Consider the following 9107-nt stretch of genomic DNA (forward strand, 5'->3'; position numbering starts at 1 on the left):
TATATATATATATATAATGTATATATAAGTGGTCAGTAATAAATTCTGTTTTCTTGAAGGTAGTTCTTTGGGCCAGACACTTTTACCCCCAGTCACATTTGTAAAATGTTTACAAGCCCAGTATAGTTTTAACATTCTACTTCTAATATGACCGCATGCTAATCTAAAGACACACAGGGATGAACGCCTTGACTGGCTGTTCAGGTTCTAAGGCATTTGAGGGGGAAAAAAATATTTTTGAGTTGGACTTTGGTCTTTGTCACTTTTCCTACAATCCACATGAACGTTAACCCTAAACCTGTATGTCCTCTCTATGTTTTTGAACATAAAAATATTTGTACTGACTTAAAACACAACTTCACCGGAGGAGGGGGCGTGCCAAAGAGACCATCTTAGCACCTACACAACTGGTTTGTTCCACGTTGGAGTAAGCTGTTGGGGGAAGAATCAGTTTTGTGTTGTGCATTTCCTTGACTGATGAAGCCTTCTGGATGGAAGGTGAAACGTTTCAGCACACAAAAAGAAAGAAAGAAAGAAACTGTCCCGATGACCTGACTGAAAAGTGTTGGACAACTGAACTATGCTCACTGCAAAGTAATGTGATAAACTGAACGAAGATGATTTGATTTCAGAATGTATCTGGCAGATTGTTGGTGGGCCTTCGGTGGTGGAATCAGGTGGATGAAGATGGAAAGAGCCGCTGGATGTTTGAGTCAAGGAAGGTAAACAAGACCCCGTATATATATAATTAACTGGATAGAGGGCTTTGCTTAAGAGCAAACCAGAAAGCCTCTGTAATATATGGAATAAAAAAAAGCAGCATCTTTGCCATCTTTTTTTTTTATTGTGACATTGGCAGCAAAAATTAAATCCTCCAAACTCTGGAAAATTAAACAAATACAAGTGCAACTCCAAGTCAGGAATGGGTATGATTGTAAAGATATGCAACTGGCAAAAAAAGTTACATATTGTATTGAAGGCCTAAAAGAAGGACTTTATGTATTTTATTAAATGGCATCGTGGCTTAATATAAAGTAAAATTGTGATTTTCCTTTTTGTTATTGTGTGTATTTTGTATTCATATCTGGCCTTTTCTGACTGATTGTAATCATAACGATGTAAAAAGTATAACAGGTGTGTTCCCTTTATGGAACTAGAGGAAATGTTTGAATATTTTATACTGTGTTGACTTGATCCTTCTGTGTAAGAAAAATGTTAATTTACCGTGTGTCATAAGAGACGCTTAATATTTAGTTTAAAGTAATTAAATGAAATATTGTTTTCTGTTTTTGAACAGACAAACAACACAACTCCCACGGCAGAATCACAGCTCTTCTGGCTCGGACTTATCATTTGCCCCATCTTCTGGGTTATTTTTGTCTTCAGCGCCATTTTCTCCTTAAACATTAAATGGCTGGTTCGTTCATTGTTTTTAAACACATCAGTTTAAATTAATGGCTGTTATCAGTTCATGTGAAAATCATATTTTTGCTGTTTCCCTGCAGCCTGTGGTGATAATGGGTTTGGTTTTGCAATGGGCCAACCTGTACGGTTACATCAGATGCAAAGTGGGTGGAAAGTCCAGCCTGAAAAACATGGCCAAGAGCTACCTCAGTGGGCAGATTTTCAAACAGGTATGTGATATGTTGTCTGTACCTTTCATATTTTTGATTATAGAAAATTAATTTCAATCTTTTTTGTCTTGCTTTGTGTTTCTCCAAAGGCAATGAAGGGAGCTGAAGCATCCTGACAGTGGAATGGAAACCTGAGGACAAAAAGAAGATGGACGGGTCTCCGTCCTGAGTGGACTCGTATTAATTAATTGAGGTGGTGGACGGTCTTTTTGGGGGAGGGCTCTTTTGTTGCCACATTTTCTATCAGCTGGTGATGTCACTTCCTTTGAGATTCACTTAAAGACAAAGGTAAAAGGTAAAGTTTTATTCGTGTTTGTTATTTAATCATATGTTGGAGGGTGTGTCACTTTCAAGGCCAAACATTAAAATAAGTATTTGTTGTTTTGATGAAGCTGTATTTTTCTTGAATAAAAGTATAAATGACACTCTGAGGTGTTAAATGCCATATATTAAATTTTCTTTACTGATCTGTTTAATAAAAACTCTTGATTTGCAACCAGACTCTTACATTTTACAGAGAATGTATTACAATATGTGTCATCGTTGTATGTTCCCATCTCTGCATTTAACCCATCGCACCTGGGATGCACCCAGGTGGAGCAGTGGGCAGCTATGTAAGCTGCCCGGGGAGCAATTAGGGATTAGGTGTCTTGTTCAGAAACACCACGACATGTGGGAATGGCTGGAGATCAGACTTGGGACTTTCGGGTCCCAGGTCATCTGCCGTACCTCTACCTCATCTTTATTAGTTTTAAGCAAACAGACTTTAACAAAAGAGGTAGTTTTAAGGCTGAATTTTTCTGAGCTAAGTTATTAAAACTAAACTAGAAAATCAAATTTATGTCGAGTGTAGTGATGCTGATCTGACTTCAGGAAAATTGTTGAGCCACAAGGTGGCAGCAAAGTGCAATTTTAATGTAATTTTCATTTACTGTTATATTTTTAAATTGTGTGAATGTCAGTGTCTTATTCCAATAATACAAACTCCACAGGATTATTGTCATGGAGAATAAGGAATAGTTGACCAAAGTTGAATAATGATTTAAACAGTTTTTGTTCTGTGGTGCAAATACCTCCACACATTAATCTACGTCCTTCTGATACTTGTACTTCACTGTATTAAAATATTAAATTTGCTTATTTTTTTCCTCATTCTCTGTTTTACACAGTTTGATTCTATTTCAGGTGAAAACTTCAGTTCCATTTTAATTAAAGAAGAGAGAAGCTGTCCATTCTCATTATTTCTGTTTTAGACTTAACACACACAACTCATCTTTTGGTAAATAAAAAATAAATATTACCTTTTTGTTTGATTTAACAGCAACAATTATAATCCTTTAAATGCAAGTTTAACAGTACAGTTACTCTGATAATGTAGGAAGCAGAAAACAATGAACTGATATTTAAAAAAAAGAACATTTGAGACCTGATTTCTGTACTTGTCAATTAAAAGACGAGCACTGTTTAGATTATTTTCACTCTGATTATTGTTATAATAATATTGTTATAGTCATCAGCATCATTTCTCTGTTTTTATGCTTGAACTTTTTTTAGACAGATTAGTGCAGTTTATTTATAAATTAAAAATAGACAAATATATATATATATATATATATATATATATATAATTTGTTTTAATCTTTATTTACCATTATTGGAAATACAATTACAAATCTGGGGTAAAGTTTATTTACATGTTCTTAAATTTGACTGAATAATTATTTTTTTAAGTGTTTTACCATAAAATGTTCATTTCCTTTCAGCCCAGCTCAGTTTATTTTAAAACAATAAGTGAGTTAAATCATGTTAGGGGTTGCATCAGTACCAGAAATCAAAGTGATTCACTTTGCATTTATACTTCACCATAACACAAGTCATTGCAGTAACGTATGACGAGGCAACGATGAAATAGAAGCAGGAAAAGATCTTATCCCCTCTGTCTGCAATCCTCTCGTACTCTGTTTCCGTCTGCCTGTTGGTCTGAAGAGCTTCCAGGAACTTGACCATCTTTCTGAGCATTAGCGTGTCCTCAGAAACCTCCAGCTGGACGACACTGATGTCAGCTCTGGTCTCTGATGTGGAAGACAAACAGAAAACTTCATCAAGACTCGAGGAGGAAACAGTTCTCATTGTCAAACGTCCAGTGCAGACTCAGTCTAAAGCCTTAATCACCTTCATCCTTGATCTCTTTGCTGTTTTCTTTCTCTCGTTGGGGAGAACTTTGGAAGAAGCTGCACAAATCGAACAACCCATCTTTGGCCACCCGTGTCAGCAGCATGGACACCAGCATGCTCAGCACCAGAAGAACCAGGCAAACACAGAAGTGAGTTCCTGAAACACACAATGCTGCTGTTTGTTTCCTTTGTGTGTGTGTGTGTAAATGCATGTACAGATGTGTAGTTTTGTGAACAGTTGTGTTTACATGTGTGTGTGTGTAAATGCGTCAAATGCGTGCATGTGTACAGATGTGAACAGTTGTGTGTACAGGTGTGTGCATGTGTACAGATGTGAACAGTTGTGTGTACAGGTGTGTGCATGTGTACAGATGTGAACAGTTGTGTGTACAGGTGTGTGCATGTGTGTACAGATGTGTGTACATGTGTTTACAGGTTTGTCTACATGTGTTTACAGTTGTGTACAGATGTGTGCACAGGTTTGTGAAGAGTTGTGTGTACAAGTGTGTGTACAGTTGTGTACAGGTGTGTGTACAGATGTGTGTACATGTGCTTACAGGTTTGTCTACATGTGTTTACAGGTGTGTACAGATGTGGGTACAGGTTTGTGAACTGTTGTGTGTACAGCTGTGTACAGGTGTGTGTACATGCGTGTATGTGTGTGTGTGTGTGTGTGTGTGAGAAGTAATACTAGTCTGAATGAGAGGCAATAGATTTGTGTATGTATGCGAGTATGTGTGTGTGTGTGTACATGTGTGTATAGGTGTGTGTACAGATGTGTTTACAGATTTGTCTACATGCGTGTACAGCTGTGTGTACAGGTGTGTGTGTATAGGTGTGTGTGTGTGTGTGTGTGTGTGTAGGGGGTGTGTATGTTTGTATGTATGTATGTTTGTGTGTGGATGTGTGGGTTTGTGTGTGCATGCCACATGACTCACGGATGATGGGGCTGCACTGGCCGTCTCCGGGGAGCTCGTCGTTGAGGATGCTCAGGAACATGGTAAAGCTGAGCACCAGAGTGATCTTGAACGAGTTGCGTTCGCCTCCTTTCAGCGGCAGAGCAAAGCTGACTATATCGGCTAAAACGATCAGAATCGTGGGCAGCAATAATGTTATGAAGGGGTTTGAATATTTGATGCTCAGTCCCACCTGAAGTGAACACAGGACGCAGTTTTATGAAAGACGTGGTGAAAAAACAATTCTCTAGTCTCTATGACTTTTATATATGACTGATAAATGTTTACTTAATGGGCAAAATTATAAAGACATACTCAAAACAACATCACGCGATGAGTACTTATGAGTAGTCAGTATCTTACTTGCAGTAGATGGCAGTCAGACATCTCAGTTTATAGAATCTGGTAGAAATGTTGTTGCGAGGTTCAAATTAGGGTTAATCTGAGAGTGGATTTTTGCCATCTAACTCATACCTCCAAATTTGTATAAAATTCACATTAGTGTATTATTGTAATCATGTTTGTTGATCATGTGACTCTTTATCATAGGTCTACCTCACAATTGTAAACAGCACTAGCTGTTGTTTGAGTTCTCAAATGAAATTTTGCTTTAGCCGGAGTTGGATTAATAGTTTTTTTTTTTTTTAACCAATGAATCAGATGACTTGGGTTTCTGTTTTTGAACTTACCATGATGTAATTGCGGTCATCTCTTTGTTTCTTGAGAATCGCAAAATCTGTTTGCCAATCTCCGTGGGAACCATCTATCATCTTCACGTCACCCATGTGTAGACTTGTACCACAATCTACAGAGAACACAACTATCCATAACTTTTTTTAAATACTTGGGGATGTTTAATGTTTACAAAAAAAAATTATTTGACAGAATTTTCACTTTGGCGCACCAGTTGAGTACTTATTGAGGAAAACTCCTCACATGAGAATTAAAACGAGTTCAAGAATCAGTTTTCTTTGATTTAACTCTCCATGTCCATGGATGACTGAGAATCTACACCAGCATATTTATTTGTTACACATGAACCAGGTTTATGGTTCCACTTAATCACCAACTTCTCAATGAATATTAACTAATGAGGTTAACTTTATGACAAGTTTGACCTATTCAGCACAATTTATCATATCACAACCTCACTCTGGTTTTAGCCATACATTCTTCGCATGCATTGTTTTATTGCTACCCATTCTCATTTATCACATTATACCTCTTCTCATCCCACAGATCCTTCTCATCCTTCATCCATACCTCTTTGAATCTCATTCATCCAATGTTTCTGACGCTTCTCATCTCACTTATTCTCTTTCAAATTCCTAATATCTCATCCATAATTATCATCATCCCACTAATCGTTCTCATCTTTTATCACTACCTCATCATTCCACTCATTCTTCAAACTTAAGCCCTCAAATCTATTTATCCCTTCATCTCTAACCCTTATCAACCCACTCATTATTTTTCAGCACTATTTTTTCATTTCATTCATCCTCATTTTACTCCTTCACATTCCTCTTTCTCATTCTTCAGTTCTACTCCTTCTTGTCTCATTCATCTCACATCCCTGCCCCTTCTCATCAAACTCATCATTGACCTCCTCATCCAAATCTAATTCTATTCCACTCATTTTCCGTTCCTAATCTTTCTCATCACTCGCAGCCTCTCTCAACTTTCTCATCCTTTTGATCTGCTTACTTTTCTTTTCTGCTTGTCATCCCTCATCAACAAACCTTTCTAGCTTGCTCATTATTATTGTTTATTCATATCCATTTTCATCCCATCCCTCACCTATACCTTTTATCATCTAACTCATCCTTCTCATCCTACTGTATATCTCATTCTTTCTCATCCTCATCTCATAATCTGGCATCAGTGATAAAATGAATCTCAAATATGATGATGCAGATTTTTACAGTATAATGTAACAAATGTGAAAACATAAGAAATTGAGAGACATTTGTCAGTCCCATGAGGACATTTCCAAGGTTTTAAATGAAATTTGAATGTTTGTGCATTAATATCTTAGCTTACCACCCGCTGAAAAACTTTGGATTGCAACAGGACATTCATCCTCAGCGAAGGGGTAGTTGAACAGATTGATTTCGCAGTCCACCGCTGCATTTATGATCACACTGTGTTTCACTGTACCATTACTGAATACCACCAGATCATCAGAGCCTTGCTGCATATCTGTTGTTATTCTACACACATAAGCACAGAGACAACAGCCATCTCAGGTCAACTTTCATTGGTCCATGAACTGACTGTGTCATAACAGGAAGTTGCCTTACTCACCCATTTGTTACATGGAGCTCTGGGGTCCAGATTGTATTTACCGGCAAAATCACTTGATCAAACTGGTAAACTGACGTGTCCCACGCCAATCCTGGATCCAGCCATTCCTGGGTTTCAAAATAAAAGTCTCTGTCATCAAAACATATTTGTTTCTTCGTGGTTTTTTTTATTTTTTTTTATGTGAAAATATCTTTAAACTTACAATGGAAGCAACAAGACGACTATTGAGACGGAGGTTCTTTGTGTCCTGTTCAAATGGAAAAAGGTTAATCAAAACCTTTTCATCAAAACATTTACCGGATTTTTCGGACTATAAGATGCGTTTAAAATGTTCTCAAAAATTGACAGTGAGCCTTATAATCTGGTGCGCCTTATGTATTAATTCTGGTTGTGCTTACTGACCTAGAACTGATTTCATGTGGTGCACGGCGCTCAAAAACCTGTCAAAATGAACTTGTTTCGCTTAACGCACCTTAAAATCCGGTGCGCCTTATAGTCCGAAAAATACGGTAAACCTAAATGTCTATATTAAAGCAGCTTGTTTCAATACTGAATGATAATGAAACGTTTAAGAAATCACTTACAACATCCAGAGTTTGGTACTCAATGAACGGCACCTTAATGAGCAGGGTGCAGTTTTCATACTGAGGCTGAGAAAAGTGCTCTTTGTTGATTAACATTTGAGCCAGACATCTGCGATCTGTGCAGATAGATTCTGCGTGGACACTTCCTGCAATCACACATAATAAATCCAATCCATTTCAAAAGCCATCCTCAGATTTCTAGTGCATCAAGTTACTTTGATATTTGCAATGGTTTTCCAAAATGCACTTACCTATAAAAAGTATCCCCAGTAAGAAGGCTAGTTTCGTCATACATTTAGTTTTTAACTGAAGCCTTTCTGATGACATATTTAGTATTATAGCTGTCGTGAGCTTCACGTATAACGAACGACGGCAGTTTTGTCTCAAAGTGCATCCTGATGGGACTCTTATAGCTTGGTGGACAGCCTTCGGAGACACAATGACGTTTTAGAAAAATATCACGCGATTAATTACTGGTATGTTTCTCAGCCAGACTGTGTAAACAGGAGAAGTGCAAGTGCAATTACACCCATTGTCTGCTTCAGGGTGAGCAGAGACAGGTAGCTCTGCTGTCGTTTGCGGTCATCGCAGACTGCGCTGCTCAGTAACACGATGAGGCTGTGGTTGCCATAAAGGGCAGGAGGTCTGTCATTGAAAATACACTGAAAAGGTTCTCCAGTGATGTAAGCGAGACAAAGACGGGACAAAGCTGTGGTTTCAGTGGTTTGACAAAAGAGACGGGGGTAAAAAAATGCTGTTTTGACAGCCGGATAATAAATTGTAGTTTTGTTTTATAGTTTATTATGTTATATAATGTTGATTCTAAAGGATGCTGACTAAATATTTACTTCCAATAGATATATGAAAAGGTGTGGTTTGTGGCACTATTTTAATGAACGTAATAAATAAAAAAATGATAAATGTTCACCAGGAACAAGATCAAATTTGATTCTAAAAAATGAAATTGAGTTCACAATGGCGGCACGGTGGCTCAGTTGGTGGAGCTGCCTCTCAACGAGAAGGTTGCTGGATCGAATCCTGGCCTTTCTGGGTGGAGTTTGCATGTTCTCTCCGTGCATGCGTGGGTTTTCTCTGGGCACTCCGGTTTCCTTCCACAGACCAAAAACATGCATGTTAGTCTGACTGGTGACTCTAACAGGCGTGAGTGAGAGTGAATGGTTGTTCGTCTCCCTGTGATGAACTGGAGACCTGTCCATGGTGTCCTCCTCCTCTCACACAGTGACTGTTGGATATGGGTACCAGTGACCCCGTGAAAGGATGAAGCAGGTAAAGATAATGGATGGATGGAACTTAGAGCAGTTGTCTTCCAGTGGGAACGGTAGTGTTCGATTGCACCAGCAGTCACATGTTGAAGTGCCCCTGGGCAAGACACTGAACCCCTCACTGCCTCTGTGCGTCCCATCGCTGTATGAATGTGATCTAAAGGCTCTG

The 9107-nt window shown here is 38.2% G+C and overlaps 2 protein-coding genes across 2 annotated transcripts in view; one reads left to right on the forward strand and one right to left on the reverse strand.

The window, feature by feature from the left end:
* zgc:112148 (uncharacterized protein LOC550424 homolog) overlaps positions 1-1969 on the forward strand; it is a 2973-nt gene extending 1004 nt beyond the window's left edge. The window contains exons 4-7 of the mRNA XM_037688399.1: positions 633-722; positions 1298-1417; positions 1506-1634; positions 1724-1969. Coding sequence (XP_037544327.1) covers positions 633-722; positions 1298-1417; positions 1506-1634; positions 1724-1750 — 366 coding nt within the window. The 3' untranslated portion in view covers positions 1751-1969. The remainder of the gene's footprint in view (positions 1-632; positions 723-1297; positions 1418-1505; positions 1635-1723) is intronic.
* Positions 1970-3312: 1343 nt separating this feature from the next.
* LOC119421011 (zinc-activated ligand-gated ion channel-like) lies at positions 3313-7963 on the reverse strand. Its single transcript, XM_037688400.1, has 9 exons — positions 7907-7963; positions 7656-7801; positions 7274-7318; positions 7072-7178; positions 6808-6977; positions 5454-5569; positions 4747-4957; positions 3807-3965; positions 3313-3706 (listed from the first exon to the last, which is right to left on the reverse strand). Exons 1-9 carry the CDS (start codon positions 7944-7946, stop codon positions 3453-3455), a joined length of 1248 nt encoding a protein of 415 aa, XP_037544328.1. The 5' UTR covers positions 7947-7963; the 3' UTR covers positions 3313-3452.
* Positions 7964-9107: the final 1144 nt, after the last annotated feature.

The sequence above is a fragment of the Nematolebias whitei genome, chromosome 15, assembly GCF_014905685.2.
Source record: "Nematolebias whitei isolate Nwh7 chromosome 15, NemWhi1, whole genome shotgun sequence".
In the NCBI taxonomy this organism is placed as follows: Eukaryota; Metazoa; Chordata; class Actinopteri; order Cyprinodontiformes; family Rivulidae; genus Nematolebias; species Nematolebias whitei.

Excerpts from the sequence above, each read along its gene's own strand:
- LOC119421011 (XM_037688400.1), bottom strand. The coding sequence starts at position 7,946 with ATGACGAAACTAGCCTTCTTACTGGGGATACTTTTTATAG. Across the intron at positions 7,319-7,655 it reads AGTACCAAACTCTGGATGTT|GACACAAAGAACCTCCGTCT; the intron begins GTAAGTGATTTC and ends CCATTTGAACAG. Across the intron at positions 6,978-7,071 it reads GAGCTCCATGTAACAAATGG|AATAACAACAGATATGCAGC; the intron begins GTGAGTAAGGCA and ends TTATGTGTGTAG.